Source organism: Molossus molossus, unplaced genomic scaffold (assembly GCF_014108415.1).
Source record: "Molossus molossus isolate mMolMol1 unplaced genomic scaffold, mMolMol1.p scaffold_m16_p_22, whole genome shotgun sequence".
Taxonomy (NCBI): Eukaryota; Metazoa; Chordata; class Mammalia; order Chiroptera; family Molossidae; genus Molossus; species Molossus molossus.
In genome coordinates, this window is record NW_023425358.1 from 22,205,312 (window position 1) to 22,231,878 (window position 26,567).

General features: G+C 41.7%; 1 protein-coding gene across 3 annotated transcripts in view; it reads left to right on the forward strand.

The window, feature by feature from the left end:
• The window catches only part of CHEK2 (checkpoint kinase 2), a 43,087-nt gene extending 16,975 nt beyond the window's left edge, over positions 1-26,112 (forward strand). Inside the window, exons 6-15 of one of the 3 annotated variants that reach the window (XM_036276390.1) lie at positions 4,448-4,556; positions 6,393-6,446; positions 12,871-12,932; positions 14,954-15,053; positions 17,181-17,267; positions 18,056-18,219; positions 18,442-18,557; positions 19,586-19,671; positions 25,106-25,186; positions 25,961-26,112. In XM_036276390.1, the coding sequence (XP_036132283.1) occupies positions 4,448-4,556; positions 6,393-6,446; positions 12,871-12,932; positions 14,954-15,053; positions 17,181-17,267; positions 18,056-18,219; positions 18,442-18,557; positions 19,586-19,671; positions 25,106-25,186; positions 25,961-26,050 (949 nt within the window). In that variant the 3' untranslated portion in view covers positions 26,051-26,112. Of the gene's footprint in view, positions 1-4,447; positions 4,557-6,392; positions 6,447-12,870; positions 12,933-14,953; positions 15,054-17,180; positions 17,268-18,055; positions 18,220-18,441; positions 18,558-19,585; positions 19,672-25,105; positions 25,187-25,960 lie in introns of those variants that run through there. The other 2 variants (XM_036276391.1, XM_036276392.1) reach the window with 2 other exon arrangements.
• The last annotated feature ends 455 nt before the right edge of the window (positions 26,113-26,567 follow it).

The window sequence follows — 26,567 nt, forward strand, 5'->3', positions numbered from 1 at the left end:
GGCTTAAATGTTAGTATTTATTCTTTTTTTGGGGGTACATGCCCCTAGCAGGAACCAAACCCAGTACTCTCTGGTCTGCAGGCCGACGCTCAACCACTGAGCCAAACTGGCCAGGGCAAGTATTTATTCTTTAAAAAAATAAAATAATTTATGTTAAGTAGCATTTTTTTTTTATCCTCACTCGAGGATACTTTTGCATTTATCTTCAGATAGAGTGGGAGGGAGAGAGGGAGAGACATCGATGTGTGAGAGAGACACATTGAGTTGTTGCCACCACACGACCCCAAATGGGGCTGGGGACAAATAGCAACTGAGGTACGTGCCCTTAGCGGGAACTGAACCGGGACTCTCTGGCCCGCAGGCTGACGCTCTAACCACTGTGCAAACTGTCCAGGGCGCATTTTTTAATAGAAAATAATTTTCAAATATATTAATGAGAAGAAGGGCATTGTTTCACATTTCTACAAATCTTTTTGCTGTCTAGCATACTAGAAGATGGCTAGATCCTGACATTCTTTTCTTTCTTTGGTCTATTTTAATATGTGCCATGTAGCCTCTGGAATATTCTACATACTTATGAGAGAATGAGAATGAAAAAGGCAAATAATGTCTTAGTATTGTTCTGAAACTATTTTCACTTTGTGGACATCTAGAAAGGGTTTTATGGTCCTTTAGGGGTTCCCTGATCATACTTTGAGAACCATTTCCTTAGGGAAGGTATTCATGACACCTTTACCACATTCCACAATGTTCTTTACCCTACCATTTCTTCCTCACTCCCAGAGACCTATCTGTTGATATTTTTATAAACATGAAAATAGAAAATAATAGAAATAATCATCCATATTCCTGCCACATAGAATCAAGCACAATATACTCTATACGACCATCTTTGGGAGATATTTTAGTTATGAATATTAAATTTAGTAACTCGTTGTTTCATATTTGCATTGGCTGCTTGGAAGCTCATAGCCAAATTTGTATCTGCCCTTAAGAAATATGTGGGACTCTTGCCTGGCTGGTGTGGCTCAGTGGTTGAACGTCCACCCATGCACCAAGAGGTCGCCGGGTTGATTCCTGGCCAGGGCATATGCCCAGTTTGTGGGCCTGATCCCCATTGGGGGGTGTGCAGGAGGCAGCTGATCCATATTCTCTCTCGTTGATGTTTCTATCTCTCACTCCCTTCCTGTCAAATCAATACAGAAAAAATTTATTAAAAAAAAGAAATATATGTGGGACTCTTATTTTTTCTGAGAGAGTATTCAGTACAAATCCTCTAACTCATAGCAGGTGACAGAAACTTAAATGAGTCAATTAAGAAGTTTATTGGCTCTGTGGCCCTGGCCAGGTAACTCAGTTGGTTAGTGTGTTGTCCTGGTATACCAAGGTTGTGGGTTCGATCCCAGGTCAGGGTACATGCAAGAATCAACCAATGAATGCATAAATAAGTGGAACAACTAATCGAGGTTTCTCTCTTTTCCCGCCTTCCTGTCTCACTTAAAAAAAAAAAGAAAAGAAAAAATCTATTGGCTCTTGTACTCCTGTAACTGGGAAATACAGGGGCACAGCTGACTTCAGGCATGGCTAGACCAGGAGGCCTTTGAGCTGTATTTCATTTTTTTTTTTTAAATTGGTTTTTATTGATTTTTTTTTTTTTTTGAGAGAGAGATCAAAACATCAATGTGAGAGAGATACGTTGATCAGCTGCCTCCTGCCTCCTCCTTTGAGTTCTAATTATCTATGTATTTTTGTCTGTGGCTAGATCTAAGGGCTCCCAACGACATTGCCTGGACTCTGGCTTCATCTCTTCACTCAGCTACTCTTTACTGAGTATAGAATCACTCTGCGGCGGGTAGGATGGCTTCCGGGAGCTCCACATTCATGTTTTCTTTCTTCTAGAAACTGCAGTAGAGGGAACTGTTTTCCCAATATCAGCATTTGATTCCAGGGAAAATCCTGATTGGCTTAATTTTACGTGTACACCCCATCTTCTAGCAGTGGGTGTTGTACTGTTATAGACGTTGCACTGGATTCAGGGAAGAATTCTCAGACAAAGGTGACTATTATCAGCAGAAGTGAAATTGGAAAATGTTTAATAGTTACATGGACTATTCTCACTCAATCTATAAAAATTAACTCAAAATGAAACAAAAAAGCTAAATGTAAGAGGTAAAACTATTAAACTAAGAAGAAAATATAGGGACAGCTCTTCATGGCCTTTGATTTTGCATTGGTTACTTAAATGTGGCACCAAAAGCACGAGGAACAACAGAAAAAAGTAGATAAATTAGACTTCATCAAATTTAAAAACGTTTTGTGCATCAAAAGACATTGTCAGGAGAGTGAAACACAGCTCACAGAATGAGAGAAAATATTTACAAATATTTCATGAGGATCTTGTATCCAGAATAGAGAACTCTTAACAAGTCAATAACAGAAAGATAGCCCAATGTAAAAATGGGCAAAGGATTTAAATGACATTTCTCCAGAGAGGATATACAAATTAGCAAAAACCACATGAAAAAATGTTTGGCATCATTAGTCATTAGGGAAATGCAAACCAAAACCACAATGAGATACCACTTCACACCCACTAGGATGGTCATAATAAAGAAACAGAAAATAATAAGTGTTTGTGAGGATGTGGTGAAATTGGAACCCCCATACACTGCTGGTGGGAATGTAAAATGGTCCAGCCACTGGAGGAAATAATTTGGTGGTTTCTCAAAATGTTAAACAGAATTACCATATGACCCAGCAATTCCCTTTGTAGGTATATCCCCCCTCAATGGAAAACAGGTGTTCAAACAAAAACATGTGTGTGAATGTTTATTTCAGCTTTATTCACAATAGCCAAAAGGTTGGAACAACCCAAGTATCCATCAGTGAGTGGATAAACAAATGTGATGTATTGATACAATGAAATATTACTTAGCTATAAAAAGGAGCAAAATAGTGATATATGCCACAGCATGGTTGAATCTTGAAAACATGCTAGGTGAAAGAAGCCAGACACATAAAGCTACATATTGTATGATTCTATCGTCAATGAGATATTCAAAATAGGCAAATTCATAGACAAAAGACAGATTAGTGGTTGCCAGGGTTTACCATCTGGGTGACAGTAAGACAAGTCTGTATGGACAAGTGAATACTTAGTGTGTATGGGGTTTCCATTTGGGCTGATGAAAATGTGGAACTAGATAGGGGTGATGGTTGTACACATTATAGATGTATTTAATGTCATGGACTTGTACACTTTAAAGTGATTACAATGGGCCCTGGCCAGTTTGGCTCAGCAGTTAGAGCATTGATTGGCCCACGGAACAGAGAGTCCCAGGTTGGGTTCCTGCTAAGGGCATGTACCTCGGTTGCAGTTTGTCCTCGGCCCCTGTTGGGGTCGTGTGGTTGGCAACCACTCAATGTGTCTCTCACATTGATGTTTCTCTCTCACATCAATGTTTCTCTCCACATCGATGTTTCTTTCTCTTCCTCCCTCTCTGCCTCCCGCTCTGTCTGAAGATAAATGCAAAAAATGTCCTCCGGTGAGGATTAAAAAAAAGATTACAGTGGTAAATTTTATGTTATGTGTGTACACAATACACAACACACAATAAAAAAGATGCGTTGGCAAAACCTTTCATGCCACCTCGAAACCCATAATAGTTATAATGGCCTACTTTGGGCTGACCCAAGCTGTCGAGAACAGAGCCTACATAGGGCTAACTATGTACTGGGTGGTATCCTAGGTTAGCATTTCTCCTCTATTATAATATCTTAATTAATTGCAAATCTTTGAGAGCTTGCTGCAAGCAGGTTTATTGTGTGATTCTTTTGGTTTCTTAAGTATTGTGATTTTATTTAAGATGCAATTCATTGCATTAACTGCTTATGCACATTCTTTGAAGACAGAAAATAAAGAAATGCATCAACGAAAGTAATTTGCAGATGTTGTTTGCTGTAACTTGTTTCAGGCACTCATTTTTGACTAGGACTCTGTTTTGTTTGATTCTCTGATCACTGGGATAAGTCATTTCTTTCCTATTAGTGTCTTTATGAGAAGTTTACCATCTGGGTGACAGTAAGACAAGTCTGTATCAGTTCAAAAAGTGGAATTTGGAGCTGACCTGGTATTGTTGGATGGTCCATATTCACTTATACCCTCGGCCGATTAGGTTGATGAGGCTCACTATGTTCTCTATAAACAGTGACAATGGAAGGATTGTATATAGAGTGTTTTGTGTGTGTGTGTGTGAGTGAGAGTTTGTGATCCTTGAGCAGGGGCTATGCTAACATTCTTTGCATTGTTCCAATTTTTTAGTATATGTGTGCTGCTGAGGCGAGCACTGGACTGCCTTTAACTTGTAATAGTTGAGGCCAACTCGGGAGTGGTGGGTCTCCTGATTAAAAACATTCTGACAATCATTTTCTGTGTTTTTCCCTGTAGTGGTGCCTGTGGTGAGGTGAAGCTAGCTTTTGAGAGGAAAACATGTAAGAAAGTAGCCATAAAGATCATCAGCAAAAGGAAGTTTGCTATTGGCTCTGCAAAAGAGGCAGTAAGTACCTGTTTTTGGCTATTCAGCTGTTCTCTTAACACTTCTTAATTTCCCAGAATAATTTTGGAGTGGTGATTTTCAATGTCAGGAAGAATTTACTGCTCAGATATATGAATATGTATCAGAGAACATTGAAAAAATTTTAATGTATTTAGCGAATCTAGAAATTTATATACAATTTGGTTCCAGAAATATTTGGTTGTACATAATAATGTACTAGAAGGAAGTTGTGTTTTTTTTTTTTTTCCAAGTTGTCACAAGACTGTTTTTACAATAAATGAAAGGAAATTAGGGGAAAAAAATCCAGCCATATTTCACCACTGTAACCCCACAGCTGTTTTCAGTTTTCTTTTTCCTTTCTAGTCTTTGTTCATATGAATTCGTGTTTTTAGATGGTTGAAATCACATTGTATATACAATTTTGTATTCTGCTTTTCCATATAAGCATTAATGCATAAACTTTTCCCTAATATATCCTTTTTGATGGTCAAGTCTCTATTTCAATGACTTTATCATAAATTATTTAACCATTTCTCTGGTTGATCATTTAGATAATTTCTAATTCTTTGCTCTTCCTGGTAATGTGACAATGAACATCTCAGTGTTTATAGATTTTTAAAATATTAATTAAATTATTTTAATAGTCTCTTTATATACTAGCCATTCTTTTTATTACATTTTATGTAATACACTTTTACTGTGTGAGTGAAGTGGCCAAATGTATTGGTCTTTCAACACATGACTCAACATAGTAATGTAAAATGTGACCTGCAATCATGTTTTCTTTGCGGCCAGCTGTTTCTGGCTATTATACTTTAACATTCTTTAAAGATCAATTTTTTCCCCCCAAGACAATGCCATTCTCACATGGCAAGAGGAATTTCCTTTCTGTGTTCATTTTGTTATAGATCTTTTTCCCTGTGATTCTGGATTTGTTTCCCATTTAGGGGAGAAAGAAAATACCTACCAGATTCTTAATGACTTGCAGCAAAATTTGAGTTCTTAATTTCATCTTTCAGATCGTTTTGAACTCTTTTAGACCTCTATCATCAGAGCACACCCTGACTTAGTAATGAGTTTAACGGCTTACAGGAAGAGGCAGGCTTTCAAAATTAAACATCTGGGTTTCTTAGCTGAAGTCCATTTTACATAAATATGTAATCCTATATCCTCTGTGCTTGTGGAGGGTGTAGCCCATGAGGCTGAGTAACACGATTCATCCTTTTGGAATTGTAACGGAGAACAACTTCAGTACCCTGAAGTTTCCTCTAGTTAAGAGTCTCAATAAATATGTCAGCCTGCAGTTGAAATTGAAACCTGTGTCTGCTCTATTAGATATTTGACTTGACTGTTTCTTCTAATAGTTTACTTAAATAACCCTTTTGTCAGTGGTTTTGTTTGTTTTATTATTTTTCTGACTACAAACAATTCCACAGCTAACGAGACAGGCAGAATTTGCCAGGTAAGTATGAGAATGGTGGAAACACTTGTTTTTGGCTGTGGGAACTGGAGCAAGTGGCTTCCTCTCTGAGCCTTAGTTGCTCCATCTGTAAAATGGGGATATATAAAACCTAGTTCACTTGGAAATTATAAAACTTATGTGAGATGATCCTTTCAAATAAAGAGATTAGCATAAGCCTGGTCATTTATTGAATGCTTCCTATTTGTTGTGCACTTTATGGACTGATTTTAAGTGAGCTGTTTGAATCATTGACCCCTAGACCTTGAGCAGGGTTTGGAATTCAGGCAGCCATTACTCAGAAGTTTAACTGTAAACATTTTCTATATATTGACTACTATTACTAATAAACTCTAATGTTATTTTATTTATCAAAGGATCCCGGTCTCAATGTTGAAACAGAAATAGAAATTTTGAAAAAATTAAATCATGTAAGTATTGCTGTAAAATATGGTTCATACTTAAAATCACTTATCTCAAAATAGGGGAAGAGTGCAAAGCAATTCAGTGTAATATAGCTATTATTAACCTGGGTTCCTTAATTGTGTGTAGGTGGGTATATATATGCATGGGTATGTGTGTTTAGTTGTCATTTAGCTAGAAAGAGTTTTACCCTGAACTTTTGAAAGGATAGGATAATATTGTGGAAAGATTTAATGATTAAATACTTATGTGATATTTGTACTGATTTAACTCTTGAACTGAAGACATAGTGAATCTAAATTTTACATCTCATGCCTGGCTGGTGTGGCTCAGTGGTTGAGCATCGACCCATGCACCAAGATGTCGCCAGTTCGATTCCTCATTAGGGCACATGCCCAGGTTGTAGCATGCAGGAGGCAAATCCCCAAGTGGGGGGGTGGCATGCAGGAGGTGGTCAGTTGATGTTCTCTCTCATCAGTATTTCTATCTCTCTCCTCCCTTCCTCTCTCTCTAAAATCAATAAAGAAAAACAAATAAAAAATAAATAAATGTTATATCTCATAGAGACTTTATCAACTGATTATGTTTGGGAAGACCATGCTAATTCAGTACATTTGGTTTGATTATACCTGAAGTGCCCCCCCCCCCCCATTTTTATTAAGTATACCTATAGTTTTAACATCTCTAAATACCTTTTGATGGTGCTGATTTCCATTGACCTCAGCTGGAGTAAATCTGATAAATCTAAGGGTATCCAATATGTATGACAACAACTTGTCCTTAAATCTGATTAAATGATGTCAGTGTTACTAGTTCCTATAATTCTTTTGTGCACGGATGACCTTGTTACAATGAAAGTGTCTAATTTTATTTTTTTTTTAAGTAGAATTTAATGGGGTGATATTGGTTAATAAAATTATATAGGTTTCAGGTGTACAGTTCTATGATACATCATCTGTATATTGTAATGTGTGTTCACCACCCAGGTTAGTCTCCTTCCATAACCTTTTAAAAAAAAATAATCCTCACCTGAGAATATTTTTTCATTTTTCTTCAGATAGAGTCAGGGTAGAGGGGGAGAGACATCAATGTGAAAGAGACACATTGATTGGTTGCCTCCTGCATGACCCTGACCAGGGGACCAAACTGCAACTGAGGTACATGCTTCGATCGGAATTGAGCCTGCAACTCTTTGGTCTGAGCTGTCGCTCTAATCTCTGAGCCAAACCGGCCAGACCACCTTCCATCACCTTTTATTCCCCCTGTAACCTCTTCTACCATCCCTCCAACCCACCCCCTGGAAAGTATCTAACTGTAAAGATGTGAGAAGAGAACATTACAGTTATGGACCAATCCCATCTTTCTTTTTATTGTTCTTTATATTTCTTCATTAATTCATGAGCCTCTAAGAAGTCATGAGCTAGGTGGGCACTAGAGTTAAACTTGAAACAAGGCCTCCAGTCTGTTCAGCTAAGGATGATCTTATTTTAGTTCTTAACCTCCAGACAACAAAAATATTTCTCCCTTCTCTCACCTCCTCAAATCCCCCAAACTAATAGAAACTAAGGACAAAATCACTGCCATCGATGCAACAATCCCGCTTGTTCCTTGAGAACTCATGAGTGGATCTGAAAACCCATGGAAGTCTGAGTGGCTGACCCTCCTGCTTGGCTTTCTTCTAATTCCTTTGCAACTTCTGATTCTTCTCTGAACTCCCCTCCCTTTTCCAAGGCGCCTGGAATCTCTTGTTAAAGAAGGAGCCCTCTGATTTTCTAGGGTGGGGTTGCTTCTTACATACCCCTAAGATAAACACTCTGAATGCTCAGAGAATTTTCTGATGTTGAAGGATACCCAAATGTACCATTTATATAAATCCAATGTCCATTGCACTTGAGAGGAATTTAGAACCCTAAAAACATCCTTCGAGATATTACTTGGCAATGGACAAGGGAATGTGTAAGCCCTTGGGAATTAAATATGGACTCATGAGTTCATTTTGGGATCAATGGGTAGGGCCTGATAGCCCAGGAGAGCCTGGCCTTTGGAGTCAAACACTGATTCAATCGTCACTGTGTCAGGCTGTCTTCTAGTGGTGAGCACACATGGACTCAGCCATCCCTCCCCTCCTGTGGCTTCAGTCTGGTGGAGAGACAGACCTGGGATCCCATCTCATCTCTGCCACCTGGCTCTGAGGTCATTTCACTTTTCAGAGCCTCTGTTTCCTCATTTGTACAATGTAGGCAATAAGTATCCTTACTTCAAAGGTCAGTGTGAGAACTAATTATGAGATGTGGTTGTAAAGCTTTCAGCACAGGGAACGCACTTGGGAAATGACAGATACCTGTAATTCCTTAAAATTTTCTATGACCTAAATGGAGATCTCGGTTAGTAGCCTCTGGTTCCTGAGATACACTTTCAGCTGTGATAGCTCCAGCCAGTGACCCTGGGGACTGCTTTATGCTTTATTAGCTCCCAGCTACACCCATTCCCAGGTGGGCACTGCCAATTATGAAGCCAAGCAGAACCAAGAAGTTCTCATTTTTTCCTATAATATCGCCCTTTTCCATATGTCTTCTGTTTTGTTTTTTTTTCTTTATTGATTTTAGAGAGAGAGAAAGGGAGAGGTGGGGGAAAGAGAGAGAAACATCGATGAGAGAGAACATTGATTGCCCGCTTCCTGCATGCCCCTCACTGGGGATTGGCCCACAACCCAGGCATGTGCCCTGACCTGGAATTGAACCAGCGACCTCTTGGTGCATGGGTTGATGTTCAACCACTGAGCCACACTGGCTGGGCTGCTTTTCTTTTTTCTTGATTTTTGAAGGGAGAGAGAGAGAGAGAGAGAGAGAGAGAGACATTGATTGGCTGCCATCTTGCACACCTCCTACTGGGGATGGAGCCTGCAACCTGGGCATGTGCCTTGACCAGGAATTGAACTGGTGACCTTCTTGTGCATGGGACAGCGTTCAACCAATTGAGCCACACTGGCTAGACTTTCCTTTTTATTTTATCAAGATGCCACATGTATATAACCTAAAGAGTGCTAAAGGTTTATTACGCAAACAGCAGCTCCTCATCCCTCCTAACCTCCCTCTCTGCAAACATTTTAAAACTCTTAACTTTTTAAGAAAAATAATTTACCTCCATATTTCTACATAATATACATAAACTACTGTCTTGGTTTATTTTAATAGCTTGTTGCTTTCCTGTTTTTGTTATATGAGAATTTTAGCTCCCCTTTCTAGTCCTCTTAATAATACTGCAGTCCATATTCAGTGTTTTTATAATTGTGACAGTAACAAATGTTCATGCAGAGCTGAGTACATTGGGATCATCAGTAAGGAGTGGTGGAACTGCTTGCTGTCAGCCTGTCGTCCATGGCCATTTGTTCTATGACCAAACTAGCTGGCAGAGTCTTCCAGCAGTGGGTAGTGTATCTGATATTGATGTTGGTATTAATCAGGCAGCCTGTGAGTGTCTCCTTTGTGCCAACTGCTATGCTGTGTTGGCCCTAGACAGATAAATAAGACTTAACTCACCCATGCAGTGCCCAGGGAAAGGAGACCTGTCTGTGCTTGGTGTTAGTTTCCTTTCTCTGCCCTCCTGGAGTTCACAGCCTGGTGGGGGGACGCAGGTACTGAATATGCAGTGTGGGCCAGCACAGATTCTAACCACTGCTGGATGTGTGGATACATTGTGAGGGGGACATTTTATCTGGGGCCTGATGCCTTAGGCCAAGTGTGTCTTGAGGGTTAGATCACCAGGCAGGAGAGTTGCACAAGCAAAGATGTGACAGCGGGAAATAGCACAGGGAGCCTGAGACAACCAGCGAGTTTTGTAGCCTGGATAGAAAGATGTGTGAGACCTGGAGCAGGAGATGAGGCTAGGTGGTGGGTGGGATTTTAACCTCTAGGCAGCACAGAGCCAAAGATTTTCTTCTTGTCTTCCTTCCTTTCTGCCTTTCCACTTCCTCTCTTTCCTTCCTCTGGATATTCTCCTCCCTCCCTTTAAATATTTTAAAATTAGCCCTGGCCGGTTTGGCTCAGCGGTTAGAGCGTCGGCCTGCGGTCCTGGGAGACCTGGGTTCGGTTCCCGCTAAGGGCGCGTACCTCGGTTGCAGTTTGTCCTCGGCCCTGGTCGGTCGTGCGGGTGGCAGCCACTCGATGTGTCCCTTCACGTCGATGTTTCTCTCTCTCTCTCTGTTCCTCTCTCTCCCTCCCACTCTACCTGAACAAAAAAATGGGAAAATGTCCTCGGGTGAGGATTAAAAATAAATAAATAAATAAATAGATATTTTAAAATTATGTAATATTTGACCCATGTAAAGTAATAAACGTAAATTATAAAGCAAACCAGTAAGATGAACACCTTTGAAGTCTTCATTCAACTTAAGAATGAAAACTTGACCATACTGACGAAGCACTTCATAGTCTTTGAAGTCTCTCATGACTTGCCTTTTCCACTCATCATTATGTTTCCAAGTTCCACTGAGTTGGGAGAAGCAGTGTGGCTCACTGCTGTATAATAGTTCACCAGGGGAAGGTACCACTTGGGTTTTAATCAGAGTGATGGATATGGTGAAATTTCATTGTAGGAAGATCAGTCTGGTGTTTGCTACTCTTTAATCTAAAATCTAAAAATTTTATAGCTCTTTCCTTTAATTCTGATATAATCATAGTCATCCTCCTTGCTGGGGCATGGGGACGTGTCTCTGATAGTGCTGCTTTAATTCTCACCCAGGGATATTTTAGCATTGATATTTATTTTTTAAATGCATTTTTTTTTTTTTTTTTTAATCCTCACCCGAGGACACTTTTCCATTTTTTGTTCAGATAGAGTGGGAGGGAGAGAGAGGAAGAGAGAGAGAAACATCGCTGTGAAAGGGACACATCGAGTGGCTACCACCCGCATGACCAACCAGGGCCGGGGACAAACTGCAACCGAGGTCCATGCCCTAAGCGGGAACTGAACCCGGGTCTCCCCAGACCGCAGGCCAACACTCTAACTGCTGAGCGAAACCGGCCAGGGCTTAAATGCATTTTTATTGATTTTTTTTTCTTTATTGATTTTAGAGAGAGAGGAAGTTGGAAGGAGAAAGAGATAGAAACATCGATGAGAGAGAACATCGATTGGCCGCCTCCTGCATTCTCCCCACTAGGGATTTGGCCCACAACCTTGGCATGTGTCCTGACTGGGAATCGAATCAGCGACCTCTTGGTCCATGGGTCGATACTCAACCACTGAGCCACACCAGCTGGACTGCATTGATTTTTAGATAGAGTGGGAGGGAGGTATAGAGAGAAACATCGTTGTGTGAGAGACATATTGATTGGTTGCCTCCTGCACAACCGGGGCTGGGGATTGAACCTGCAGCCCAAGTTCGTGCTCTTGATGGGGAATTAAACCCGCAACCCTTTGGTCTATGGGCCAGTGCTCTAACCACTAAGCAAACCAGCCAGGGCAGATGCTACATCTTTTACTTACCTGACCGTTGAGCTTTACTCTCTGTCTTTTTTTTTCTGTAAAAACAAAAGATTTCCTGGCCAGTTTGGCTCAGCAGTTAGAGCGTCGGCCTGCGGTCCGGAGAGACCCAGGTTCGGTTCCCGCTAAGGGCACGTACCTCGGTTGCAGTTTGTCCCCGGCCCTGGTTGGTCGTGCGGGTGGCAGCCACTCGATATGTCCCTTCACATCGATGTTTCTCTCTCTCTCCCTTCCTCTCTCTCCCTCCCACTCTATCTGTACAAAAAATGGAAAAATATCCTCGGGTGAGGATAAAAACAACAAAAAAAACAAAAAAAAACAAAAGATTTGTTTTCTAAGCATAAAATTATATTGTTAATTATGCATTTAAAATATATAATACCGTTCTTTCCTGTTCTATGCATCCTGCATTGATCAGCGTCAAAAACTATGAGCCATTGGTGTGCTTTAGAGTTCTTAGGAAACTGGAATTTCCCTTGAAAAATGGTAAGATCATGTCACCTGAGGTTCCCATTCCTCTGTGGTTCCAGGTGGACAGAGCTGAATGGCCTGCCGTCTGGCAGCATGGCTGGCCCTGCCAGGCCTGCTTTCCACTCGTGCTGCTTGTTAGGCTCCTCCAGGTCATGAGGTGTCCTTGAGCACCTGTGCTCTGGGACAGTGAGGAGGAGCGCAGAGGAAACCCACCTTCCTTCCTTGGTGCCATCCATAAGTGTGAAATGTGAACCAGTCCCTCACCAACTTGGTTGGGTGGTGAATTTTTCCTTTTACGTTCTCACGGAGGAGCCAGATTAATTCTGTTCTGCCTTCTCCCCTGTGTGAACTCCAAAGTGTCCCAAGATCACCAAATGCCTGGTCCTGGCCTCCCTGACCCTCGGCAGATGTTGCCAGTCTTGCTCTTGTAGTTTTCCTCTTGGGAGCCTCTCACTACATTTCCTCTTTTCCCTCTTTCAGCCGTGTATAATCAAGATTAAAGACTTTTTTGATGCCGAAGATTTTTACATTGTTTTGGAATTGTAAGTAGTAAGTTTCTTATTTGTTTCCATTTAAATGCTTATTTAAAGACTAATGCTGGCTTGCATTTCTCGTCCTGGGGACCCTCAATGCGTGCATGTGGTTGTGGGGTACACAAAGTATGTGAGGGACATAGTATCATATCTAAAACTCCTCCAGTGTTTCCAGAGGCACATGGCTTAGAGGTTCCAGGCCCTGGATCTGAGGCCTGGGTTTGAATCCCACTTTGTAGGTCAACTATGCCCATGGTTTGTTGACTTTACTTTTCAGAGTCATTTTCCTGGTGTTAAATGAGGTAATAATGATAATCCATTCACAGAGTTGTAAGGATTAAATTCTATGAAAGGTGGAAAGCCCCCAGCAGAGTACTTGGCACACATAGGTACTCAACCACAGGTGAATATTATTACTCTGAAATACCTGCCTTGGTGGATATTTTTACATTTATCTTCACATAGAGTGGGAGGGAGGGAGGGAGGGAGGGAGAGAGAGAGAGAGAGAGAGAAACATCTATGTGAGAGAGACACATTGATTGGTTGTCACCTGCACAACCCCAACCAGGGCTGGGGACGAACCGCAATCAAGGTACTTGCCCTTGGCCAGAATCAAACCCGGGACTCTTTGGTCCACAGGCCGACACTCTGACCACTGAACCAAACCAGCCAGGGCAAGGTACTGGTTTATTTCAGTGGCTAGGGAGTCCTGTTTTTTTGTTTTTTTTTCTTTTTTTCTTTTTTTTTATCCTCACCTGAGCCAAACCTGCCAGGGCTGGAGTCCTGTTTTATTTGGTGTGACCAAAATAATTTTCTGTCTCATTTTTGGAAGAGGCCTGTGTGATGTCCATTTCTGCATAAATATGTAGTGTTTCTGGGAGTGGCTGTTGGGGCAGACAGGCAAGGTTTTGCTCCTGAATGGCAAACACTGGCTATGCAGGTTGTCTGTTGAGATGGTACAGTAAACAACAGCATTACGAGAGACTGGACAGCCCTTGTGTTGCTTGAGGGAGTATCTGTTGGTATTAAAAAGGGAGAATGTTATCTGACTGAGTCTAGTTAAAACAATTTAATACTAGTAATAATAATTCAATATGGTAACTGATACTAACTAAGCACTTAATATGAGCCAAGTACTGCTCTAAGCACTTTACATGGATTGAGTCATTTAACCTTCTTAAGTCATTCAGGTTACTTATAACTTACTGTTGGATTACTACTTTTAGCCCCACTTCACGGCACAGGAGACTGAAGTAAAGAGGGATTGAATAACCTTACCAAGCATCTATCTACACTGTGCCATCTACATCAATTATATCTTAATTTTTTACAACAGTTGCCTGGCCGGTATGGCTCAGTGGTTGAGCGTCGACCCATGCACCAGGAAGTTGCCGGTTCGATTCCTGGTTGGGGCACATGCTCAGGTTGTGGGTCAAATCCCCAGTGGGGGGCATGCAGAAGGCAGCCAGTTGATGTTCTCTCTCATCGATGTTTCTCTCTCTCTCTCTAAAAATCAATAAAGAAAAAAAACTTTTAAAAAAAGAACAAAACACAGTAGGTGGATCATTCTTATGTTTTCAAGAGGCAGAAACAAGATCAGAGAGATTCCATAACTTGCACAAAGCTCTCCAGCTGGGAAGTTGTGGCATGGGGTTTAGACCCCTGATTATCTGATTGTATACTCCTGCATGCTGCTCTATACCAGTCTCAGAATCCCCTGGGGTGTGTGATTAAAATACAGATTCTTGGGCCCTTCTTCTGACCCATCTAATCAGATTTTTTAAAACTCTCCAAGTTTTTTTAATGCCCACTACTTCTTCTTTCCATCTTTCCTTGTTTCTTAGTTTCCTTTGGGGACATTTTCATTGTGGATGAAGCTTATTACCTCATTGCCTTTATAGTGGGAATCAAGGGTGAATAAAAATGGCAACTCTTTGCTTGCCTTAATGACTTTGTTTTGTTTGTGTTATTATCCATCCAAGTGAGTTTCCCTCCAGACATGAACCCCATGCTTTGCCTGTTTGTTTCAGGATGGAAGGAGGCGAGCTGTTTGACAGGGTGGTAGGGAACAGACGCCTGAAAGAAGCTACATGCAAACTTTTTTTCTACCAGATGCTCCTGGCTGTACAGGTAAAAAGCCAACAGTGCTTATGACAGCCTACTTTCTTGTAGGTCAATTGCTCTGTGAATTAGTCAGAAAGTGAGGGAACATGGGTGAAAACCTGGAGAACAGAGTTTGTGTGTGTATTGTTTGTTTGTTTTTGGCAAAAACATCTCCCCCTTTGACTCAGATGAGAAAGCTCTTGCTGTGAAGCTTAAGAGACAGTAGTAAAAAAGGGAGCTAAAGAAATAAACACATGGTCCCCGCGTGTCTTCTCTTTAGCTTGGAGTTATTTGTGGAGGGACACTGATCTCTACTGCTTCCTGATCCCTTACCTCTTGATGGAAGAGGAGCAGGTATGAGGATAAGGCTGGCAAGTTGAGGTGATTGTGATAGTTGGATCACTCCCCCTTGGCCCAGTATTAGGTGTTCCCTTCATGGGCAGCATCCTGTTAACCGCAGCAGGCAGGCAGGCAGGCATGTACACTGCCTTCTCTTTATTCCATGAAAGTGTTGAATGGAGAAACAGTTGGTGGCATTCTTCCTGCTTTGAAGAACATCACCCTGTCTCAAACCAAATTTGTTTGTGGCAATTCTCAGCCAAGATTTCTTCCCTTGAAAACCCACTTCATGCAGGAAATTCAGTGATTGGGACCAGCTGTCATATTGAGTGACGATTGAGGGAGATTTTCCTGGGGCTGGTCCACCTGGGCTTGCCCTCCCCGGGGGCTTTACCAGGTCCCATTCCCAGTGCAATTGTTTTGGAGGAATTTCAGTTCTAGGCCACAGGAGATAGCCAGAGAAAATTGAAACACATAAACACCTAACCAGTTCTTTATTCTCTTAATAATTTATTACCTCTCTTATACCAAGAATATTGAGATGAAATGAGTACAGATCTGTGCACATGGGAAAATTTTTTGTTAATGAAATATGACTTAGTGTATAAATATGATCAGACAGAGAAACGTTAACCTAGTACCGAAGGTCCTCAACTTACAATGGTTTGACTTAGGATTTTTCAACTTTATGGTGGTGCAAACGTGATAAAAGTTTAGTAGAAACCATATTCCAGTTTTGAATTTTTATGTTTTTCTGGGCAAGTGATTTGTAGTATGATACTCTTTCTCAATGCTGGGCAGCGGTAACAAGCTACAGACATGATCTTGAGGATAATAACTGACACTCTACAGTATATTCGTTGTGTTAAATGATTTTGCCCAACTGTTGGCTAATGCAAGTGTTCTGAGCAAATTTAAGGTAGGCTAGGCTAAGCTATGATGTTTGGTAGAGTAGGTGTATTAAACTCATTTTGACTTAAGATAGTTTCAACTTATGAGTTTATCAGGATGTAACCCCGTCATAAGTCGAGGAGCATCTATATTTCATACCATAGAGTTTTGAAGACTAATTCTTCACATCGATGAGTTTAATGCTGGGTATATAAATAAATAATTTATAATATGTATTTTACAGATTCTCTTTAAAAATATTATTCTCAGGGTTGGAATAATCAAATGTATCATTTTGGTAGAATTTTTATGGTTTATAATATTATGGTCTTTAAAATACTTTATATCACCCATTTATATTTTTATTATTGAAATTGACATTTTATATTTCTGCCAATCTGAAGGGATATTTATTATTTTGAAGAGTGAAATAAAGTGTCCACCTGCTATCATAAGTTTCCTTTTTCATTTCTGTACTTTAAAAGATTTCCTTGAGCTCTGGCTAGATTTCTCAGTAGTTAGAGCATCGGCCCACAGACAAATGAGTCTTGGGTTCGATTCTGGTTAAGGGCATGTACCTCGGTTGCAGTTTGTCCCTGGCCCTGGTTGGGTCATGTGGGAGGCAACCAGTCAATGTTTCTCTCTCACATAGATGTTTCTCTCTCTCCGCCCCCCCCCCCCCCCACTTTATCTGATGATAAATTGAAAAATATCCTTGGGTAAGGATTAAAAAAAAAAAAGATTTTCTTGAAAATAAATTTGTAACAGTAACCCCTTTATCCAGGAGTTTTCTATGATTGGGGGGAATATATTTGTGAGTAATGTGGCTTACAGTTTCCCTCAGATGTAAGCTGTGTGTGTGTGTTGTCTCTACTCACATGCATATTCCATAAATTTAAGAGTCATGCCTCCCTTTCTGTGTAGTACCTTCATGAAAATGGTATTATACATCGGGATTTAAAGCCAGAAAATGTTCTACTTTCATCTCAGAAAGAGGACTGTCTTATAAAGGTAAGAAATTTATGTTCTGTATGTGGCCATTCCAGTAGACCTATTCAGAAACTTTTTTTAATTCATCAGGTAAAAAGTAGGAGCTTGAAATGGTTGAAAACTTGATCTTTCTACTTTTAGCAATTATTTTTACAGATTAGGTGGTATTGCTTCAATCCAGATTCTAGTGAGCATTTGTTAAGCTCCCCTGTGTACAAGCCACTTCTGTGTTCAGAGGGAGGAAGAGAGGGTTGTGTAAATGATGAGTGAATTACATCCCATCTTCTCCTTCCCTCTATCTGAGGTAATGCTTCCCAAACCTGGCTTCACTTTAGAATTTCCTATTGATTTAAATAAATACATAAATACATAAATACATAAATAAATAAGATCATGACATCCAGGCTGCTCCTCAGGATCTCTGAAGGTAGCACCCAGGTATTCCAGTGTGCAGCCAAGGTTGAGAAACTGGGGTCTAAGAAGAACCATGCAAAACTAATAAGAATCCTGGAGTGTCTGTGATAAGAGTTATAAACCTTTTGTAAGGTTATAGAGAACACAGATAAGTTGGAAAAAAGCCCGGGCCTTGAGGTTTCTTGGCTCAGGAATTTGAATTTAAGCAAAATTGAGTAACTTGCAAAGCCCAGAATTGCCTTAAGTTAGACACGAATTTGTAGATTCCAGATTAACATCAGACATGAGCTGTAGGATTGAAACCGAGTTAACCTGCATGTCTTTTGGGACTGGCAGACTATGTTAATCTTTTCATTTTATGCTATTTTAAAATTTCTCTCTGTCTTTATTTTTAGATTACTGACTTTGGGCAGTCCAAGATATTGGGGGAGACCTCTCTCATGAAAACCTTATGTGGTACCCCTACTTACTTGGCTCCCGAGGTTCTTCATTCCTTTGGGACTGCTGGATATAACCGTGCTGTGGACTGCTGGAGTTTAGGAGTTATTCTTTTTATATGGTAAGAAAAGTTTTCATTGCTTCAGAGTCTGGTTGGAATTAATTAGGTGCAATCAGAAACATATCCAGGTAGAGGGCTTGTGTTTAATTTAGGTCACTTTTTTGGCCATTGATTTATAGACAATTTTAAATTTTCATTATGCTGAAAAAAAAATCTATATATCTGAATGCCACTGAGAATGCCACTTGATTTCTTTTCCTTTCTCTCTCTACCAATATTAAGCCTTAGTGGGTATCCACCTTTCTCTGAGCATAAGACTCAAGTGTCACTGAAGGATCAGATCACCAGTGGAAAATACAACTTCATTCCCGAAGTCTGGGCAGAGGTCTCAGAGAAGGGTATGGATACGAAAGGGTTAAGAATTTATGGTTTGCTGAACCGTGTGTGTGCTGTGGTGGGAGAGTTTCTTTTCAAATTCTATTATGTTTTTCTCCTGTCAATTCTGTTCTTATTTCCTGTTGTTCTGCACCATTTGAGAGGCAACGGAAGGTATTAAGAACACAGGCTCCAGAGCCAGGCAAATCTAGACTGAAGTCTTGGGTCTGCTACTCCTAGCTATGTGACCTTAGGCAAGTTGCTTAAACTCTCTGAGTCTCCTTTATTTGTAAAGGGGACACAATAAACCCCTGCCTTAAAGGTTTTTTGCAAGGGTTAAATAATGTAACATACACAAGTGCCTGGTACCTTATTTAAGTGTGCCAAATAATAAGTAACTTTTTAGTTACAAGGTTTCCTTTCAGTAAATAAGCATGCAAGAATAAAGTAAGTAGTTACTTAGTGTTTAAGAATTTAAATGTGTAACTTTGTAATTCTCAAAAGAAAAAAGTAGAAAACTAAAACTAAATGACAAATAATGTAACATAGATGATTGTGTTAAATGTTAGTGTCTAAGGAATAATATTGTTGCAGTATACAAGCCAGCCTCCACTTGTTGCTGGCCATCAAGCTTTGTGTCTGCCAAGCCTGCAGTTCCAGGAGCCTCTCTCTGCCTGAGGAACTCTCACCATCAATCTGTGGGTCTCAGGGAGAGTTGGCTCTGCATCCTGAGTGTTAGAACTGGGTAGAAGTTCAGCTTTAATTAGTTTGAACTTGTATCCAGCATTGAGAGAAGGAACAGTGAGCTAAGAGGTTGTGATGTCTGATCAGGGAGAGATGGTCATTCCCGGTGTTCTCAGAGTAGTCTGATGAATACAAGAGTGAGGAGGATTAGGGGGCCCTGTCCATTGTACCTGCTGATTCCTCGATGACCTCAGCCCCCCACCCCTCTTTCTGGATGTTGGCCTGTGATTCTGACATACTTTAATTTTGCTGATTGATTGTATTTACCCTTCTTACTCTGATTTACCAAATTATCTTATTGCTTTAGCTCTGGACCTCATCAAGAAGTTGTTGGTAGTAGATCCAAAGGCACGTTTTACGACAGAAGAAGCTTTAAAACACCCGTGGCTTCAGGTGGGTATGGGACAATGCCTCATAGCGTAAAATACATGGGCAGCCCTGAAGAAGATGGAAACCCAGCGTTTGCTTTTTGGGTCTGTTTAATGCAGCTGTTTTAGATTAGTCTTTAGGTGTGTGGGGTATGTGTATATGTGTGTGTGTGGGTGAGGGAGTGTCTTGGTGTGGTGTTTGGGTGCAACCTCTTTTTAACTTGATTCATGGCTCTTGGATGGACAAACTTACTTTATGGCCTGTCTTGGTTCTATTTGGCTTCCCTGGGTCTGCAGTTCGGCTGTTGTTCCTTTGAGAGGTTGTTCTAATTCTGAACTTCCACTCCCATTTGTGCTCCCGCCTTCTCTCAAACCTCTACTCCAAACAGGTGGGATGGGCTGCATTCCAGCCATCTTCAATTTTAAATCAAGGAAGCAGGGGTTGGAGGGGGAGGGCAGCCTCCCCAGGGTGGGGGTGGGCATATCTAACTATCTCTTAAGCCCAAGTGACTGGATATAAAGGGTCCTACTTGTTCCTGGAGAGTAAGCATGCCATTAGAGCATACTGTCACCTGTGCCTTTCAAGTGTGCATTACCTCTGTGTCCCTGCTGGGAGTTGTGGTTGCCATTAGATTATGCGCTGACCTCATTCCAGCTGCTGGAGTTGGAAGTCCTTTGTGGCTTTGCTGGGGTAATCTTTGGTTTAGGAATTAGCTACAGCATCCTGCAGGCTTTCTGATGGATTTCAGTTTAAGTGCAGTTCCATTCAGCACAGCCACACCCCTTTCTGTGAACTTTCATTTGGTATCTCTGTTTCCTATGGCGTGGAGAATTTAATGATCCAGTCTCAGCACTGTGCTTCTGGGACTCTGGGAAGACTGTCCCCATACTTTTTCTCTTCCAACCCTCCACACCTAACAGTTTGGCTCAGGTCAGCTCAGGTTGAGAACAACAAATCCTTAAAAGAAATGGTTAAGAAGTAGATTTGGGATGTTGCCCTGGAAACAGCAGTGTCCGTCCCTCCCCTCCTCAAGAAATCTGTCAGATGATTTAGCACTCAATAGACCACACAGATTTGAAGCAGCAGACCCTGGAGAAAAGGAATTTGGAAACAAAGGGTGCCTTCCTATGCTGGGGTTTAATTTTGATGAAAAAGAAAAACATGCCTCTTGGCTCTTTTCATGTGTCCTAGGAGGGAAACTCTTGGGGGCCAGATGTGGAAGTAGAGGGAGCTGTGTTAGTCTTGAAAAAAAATGGAGCTGCCTAGTTAGGCCTGGGAACAGGGTTTGCATCTGCCCAAAATGTATGAACAAGCATAGTCTATTTTTCTTGTACCTTTTGTCTCAAAAGAAAACTTACTAACAGCCGAGGGAAAGGTGAAGTTCAACCCGGCCACAGGGGTCTCACTTGAGTACTCTTTCGTAGCAGAAGGTGGAATGAACATCGAATGAGGACTAGGATGCAAATTGCTCACATAAATCGTCTCCTAGTGATAGTTTATGTTTTATTTTGGGAAAATTCAGTGTTCTTGAGGAAACCAAATGGTTTTGTGGGTCTGGCACTGGACTGAGCACTGGGAATATGAGTTCTGGTTTGTTTTGTCATTAGCAGAGTATCCAGTTTTGGGAGCATCCCTTAAATCCACTTTTTGCCTCATGTTTACTTCCTGAAATAGAGGATTCTTTCCTCCTTGCCATTGAGGCACTATTACAGTTTATATTTTTGAATAGATGTGAACATTTCAAAGAAAAGATATTTATGGATACACACTACTACCTCTGATATGTTAAGATAAAAAACTCTTTTTAGATATTATTGCTTATTGATGACTTGATTTAAATATAGGCCTAAATAGCTTATGGTCAGCTCTGTTTGGCTGCACTGAAGAGCTGCCACATGAGGGGCATTCCAGTGTCGTTTCATTTCTTCATGTATTTATTCTTTTTTTCTTTTTACTTTTTAAAAATTGATTTGAGAGAGAGAGAGAGAGAGAGTAAGGGAGAGCGAGAATGAGAGAAACACCGATTTTGTTGTTCCACTTATTTATACATTCATTGGTTACTTCTTGTATGTATCCTGACGGGATCAAACCCGCAACCTTGGTTTATCGGGACAATGCTCTAACCAACTGAGATACCCGGCCAGGGCCTTCATGCACTTATTCTTTCAGAGGATAGTTAATGAGCTCATGTATCTGTTAGGGCACTATGGTTGCAAAGAGGAATAATATATGTCCTTGCCTTGGGGAGCTGACAGTCTGGTGGGGCCAACTCTGACATAATCTCTACAGAGCAGTGTGATACATGTGGTAGCAGTAGAACATGCAGAGTACTGGGGATCCCTAAAATGAAAGGGGGCGCCCTGGTTGGTTTTCCTCAGTGGTTAGAGTGTCGACCTGCGGTCCAGAGGGACTTGGGTTCAGTTCCCGCTAGGGGCGCATGCCTCAGTTGCGGTTTGTCCCCGGCCCTGGTTGGTCATGCGGGTGGCAGCCACTCGAAGTGTCCCTCTCTCTCTTTCCCCCTCTCTCTCTCCCACTCTATCTGAACAAAAAATGGAAAGGTGTCCTCGGGTGAGGATAAAAAAATAAAAAATAAAAAAAAAATAAAATGAAAGGGGGCCACTACCTATGGGGCTTTAGGTACCCACAGGTTCACATGGTGTAAAAGGTGTCTAAAAATTGAGTCACCTGGGGATGATATGGGAATATTCGTTTGTTGGGCCTGCAATAAGAAAATACCACAGACTGGGTGGCTTAAACAACAGACATTTATTTTCTCATAGTTCTTGAGGCCAGAAGTCCTATTTTAGGGTATTGGCAGATTTGGTTTCTCCCGAGGCCTCTCTCCTTGCCTTGTAGGTGCCTGCCTTCTCTCTGTCCCCAAATGGTCTATTCTCTGTACGTTCATACCCCTGGTGTCGTCTTCTTTTTTTTTTTTAACAATTTTATTTTATATATATATATATTTTTTTCTTTATTGATTTTAGAGAAAGAGGTAGAAACACTGATGAGAGAGAATATTGATTGGCCGCCTCCTGTGTGTCCCCCACCGGAGATTCAGCCCACAACCTGGGCATGTGCCCTAACCGCGAATCGAACATGTGACCTCTTGGTGCATGGGTCAGTGCTCAACCACTGAGCCACACTGGCTGGACTCTTTTTTTTTTTTTTTTTAATCCTCACCCGAGGATACTTTTCCATTTTTTGTACAGATAGAGTGGGAGGGAGAGAGAGGAAGGGAGAGAGGGAGGAACATCGACGTGAAGGGACACATCGAGTGGCTGCCACCCGCACGACCAACCAGGGCCGGGGACAAACTGCAACCGAAGTACGTGCCCCTAGCGGGAACCGAACCCGGGTCTCTCCGGACCGCAGGCCGACGCTCTAACCGCTGAGCCAAACCGGCCAGGGCTGGCTGGACTCTTTTTTAAAAATTTTTTTTAAATTTATTTTTCTTTATTGATTTTTTTTTTTAATCCTCACCCAAGGACATTTTTCCATTTTTTTTATTCAGATAGAGCAGGAGGGAGAGACAGGAAGGGAGAGAGAGAAACATCGACATGAAAGGGACACATCGAATGGCCACCACCCGCATGACCCAACCAGGGCCGGGGACAAACTGAAGCCAAGGTACATGTCCTTAGCAGGAACTGAACCCAGGTCTCTGTGGACCGCAGGCTGACGCTCTAACCACTGAGCAAAAACGGCCAGGGCTCTTTATTGATTTATAGAGAGAGGAAGGGAGAGGGGAGAGAGAGAAACATTGATGACAGAGAATATAGATCGGCCGCCTCCTGAATGTCCCCCACAGTGGGGATTTGGCCCACAACCTTGGCATGTGTCCTGACCAGTGACCTCTTGGTGCATGGGTCCATGCTCAACCACTAAGCCACACCGGCCAGGCTCTTTTTTTATTCTTATGAGTTTACCAGTCATTGGATTATGGCCCCACCCTAACAACCTCATTTTAACTTGTAATTATCTCTTTAAAAGCCCTGTTTCCAATTTTGGTCCATAACAATGGGGGACAGCATTTTCAACATTGATTGAGTCCCTCTGATATGAAGGCTACTGTGTTTTTACAGTGTCTGACATATAAGGGTGCTTGGGAAATATTGTTCACTGAGTAAATAAGGAAGGTGGGTGAGGTAGACGGGCAGGAAGGAAGGCAAGGAGGTCATTCCTGATGGAGGCTATGAGAAGGTACAGGAAGAAATAAGGAAATAAGGGATGGACCTTTGAGCCCTGGCCAGTTTGGCTCAGCGGTTGAGCGTCGGCCTGCGGACCAGAGAGTCCCGGGTTCGGTTCCTGCTAGGGGCACGTACAACCGAAAAAAAAAAGGGGGGATGGACCTTTGAGAGTGATACTGCACGAGAAGTGGGATCCTAAGGGACAGTGTACAGTGGAATCCAGATGAACTTGGCAGTCTCAGATAGGTAGTGGGGTGCCACACTGAGTGATGCAAGAAATAAGAGTAGTGGAAGCAGGTAATTCTAGCTACTAGATGCAGAACAGGTGAATGAATCCTCGAGCACTGTAATTTTTCTATAACCATCAAATTGCTGAATATTGGAGTCCTTCACTCCTGTGTCATCCCCTTATCCCCCGTGGTACACTTGGCCTAGTAGGGGGAATGGAAGGGAGGTTGGGTGGGAAAGTACATGGGGCTTTGGAATCAGGCAGCTCTGGGTCTGTATTCTGTACACACTACTTATAGTGACTATGCTGGGCTTCCAGCTGGTCCCAAAGCTCACACCTGTTCTTTGTCATGGATATTTCACCTTTCTGAAGATGGGGAGAGTGGCACCAGGTCACCTGTCAGGGCTGCCAGATGCAAATCCTTGAAGCTGTAGAAGTGAGCAGGTGAGGTGGGAGTTCTGTGTACACTCCCTACCCCCACTCCACACTTCCCCTTCTAGTAGCAAGAAACATCTTTAATGCTTTGGCCTGTTCACTTGTCTTTCTTTTTCATTAGACCCCAGCTCTGGATATTGTGGACTTGAAAATCCTTCTGGAGACTTGTACAGCACTTGCTGAGTGAATTTTCCTAGGGTGCTGTGTTGGTTTGTTAGGATGGCCCCAGTAACTGGCAGGGGGAGGGGGCGACCTCCTGGAAAGGCTGAGGAGCTGCATGGAGTCAGCCCCAGCCTCTGGCCTCCTGATTGCCATCTCTGTCGGGATCTGGAATGCTGGTTCTAAAAGTCTTAGGTCTGTGGTTCTGACCCGCCAAGAGCTCTTAAGCATGTGGTTTTGATCCAGCCAGTGTTGATTGAGCACTGATTACTGATTAGACGAGAAGGCACATGGTCCTTTCCCTCCTAGAGCTTCAGTAAGGGCATGCCACTCAGTTGACAGATCAGACGTCTTTGCTCACTTCTCTGTTTCCAGGGGCTTCCCAGCTCTGTCTCTCTAGGAGCTTCTCCTCAAACACAACCTACTTATGTTTTTTGTTTCTTCATAGGATGAGGATATGAAGAAAAAATTTCAAAATTTGCTTTTTGAAGAAAATAAGTCAACTGCTCTACCCCAGTTCCCAGCCCAGGTATTTCAGATGGTGGTCATTAAATATAGGCTAAGTTTAAAGGGCCAATGAACAAGGATGATGATTTTGAATGTAGTAGATATGCTGTTTCAGCTCTATCTGCTCTAGCACTCTTAGAAGATTTAATAATGAACAGTGTGCTTAGTGCATTAGAGAAGTACAGCTAGGGATTGTCATTCAAGAAGTCTCCTGTAAGGCAAGATTAAAAGACTGTATTAGAGGCTCAAACTGAAAGCTTTTGAAATTTTAAAATTTGGGTGAATGGTTGATGATTTATTGATTATAGTTTTATTCCTCCAAAGTTCTTTGTAAGTATAAGTTAATATTATTCATTCCTGTGCCACCCTCTTCTGGTGAATAACACTCCTCTTTCCACTTTTCCCTCGCAATTTTATAAATGGGAAAATAAAGACACAAAAAAGACGGTCTTCCCACAAAAGAGCAAGACTTGGGGCTCCCAGTGAAAAGTATTGTCATCTCTTTAAACTTCATAATTTAGGAGAAGATGGCCAAGAGGAAGCTGGTTATGCTGCTTATTGTCATTATATATTGAGCGATTCAAAGCCATAGAGAGAGAAATGTCAGTTTGAAGAGCATGTCTGAGTCTGGGGGAGATGGGGACTCTGATGTCAGTGAGGATGACAGTAATTTTTGGTGTACTAGAAGTTTCACATGAAATGCTCCAAATTTACTAGGAGCATATTGGGAAACTTTGATAATCTTAAAGAAGCCAGTGGTTTTATTTGAACACTTCTCCCTTTTCCTTTTTTCCAGCCTTCTACAAGTCGAAAGCGGCTCCTTGAAGGGGAGCCGGAGGATGCTGGCACCACAAAGCGCCTGGCTGTATGTGCTGCTGTCTCGTGAACACTGGTTGAATGTGAAAGAAATGTAACTTCTTGACTCTGCTGCCATTTTCTTTTTGACTTTGCGTTTTAATTATGGGAACAGCTACTTTTCTGAAGTCATCAATACACAATGAAAAACCTAATAGAACCTGGGCTTCGTGCTTCAGCTTGATGATCTTCTTTAGTTGCATGCCTTTTTCTGTGTGTGTGTGTGAAATCATGTGCCTTTTGTCTGGCACACTACCTTGGCCGTCACCAGCCAGGTTTCTCAGGATATGTCCTCGATCTCAGCCTGGGGAGATGCATACAAATTCTAAAGGCTCTGTAGAAAGTTGCAGAGAAAGGGGCACTGTGAAGTTGGGGTGGCGTGTGTAGAGACTGACTGGCTGCCAAAGTCTTCCTGAGACAGTAGGTACCTTGGTGCATATACCATGGGCCTGTTTTAAATTCTCATCCTCACCCTCTTAAAGATACAGGTCCACAGTTATGCTCAGGAATATAAGCCAAATATATGATTCCATTTATATGAGGTACCT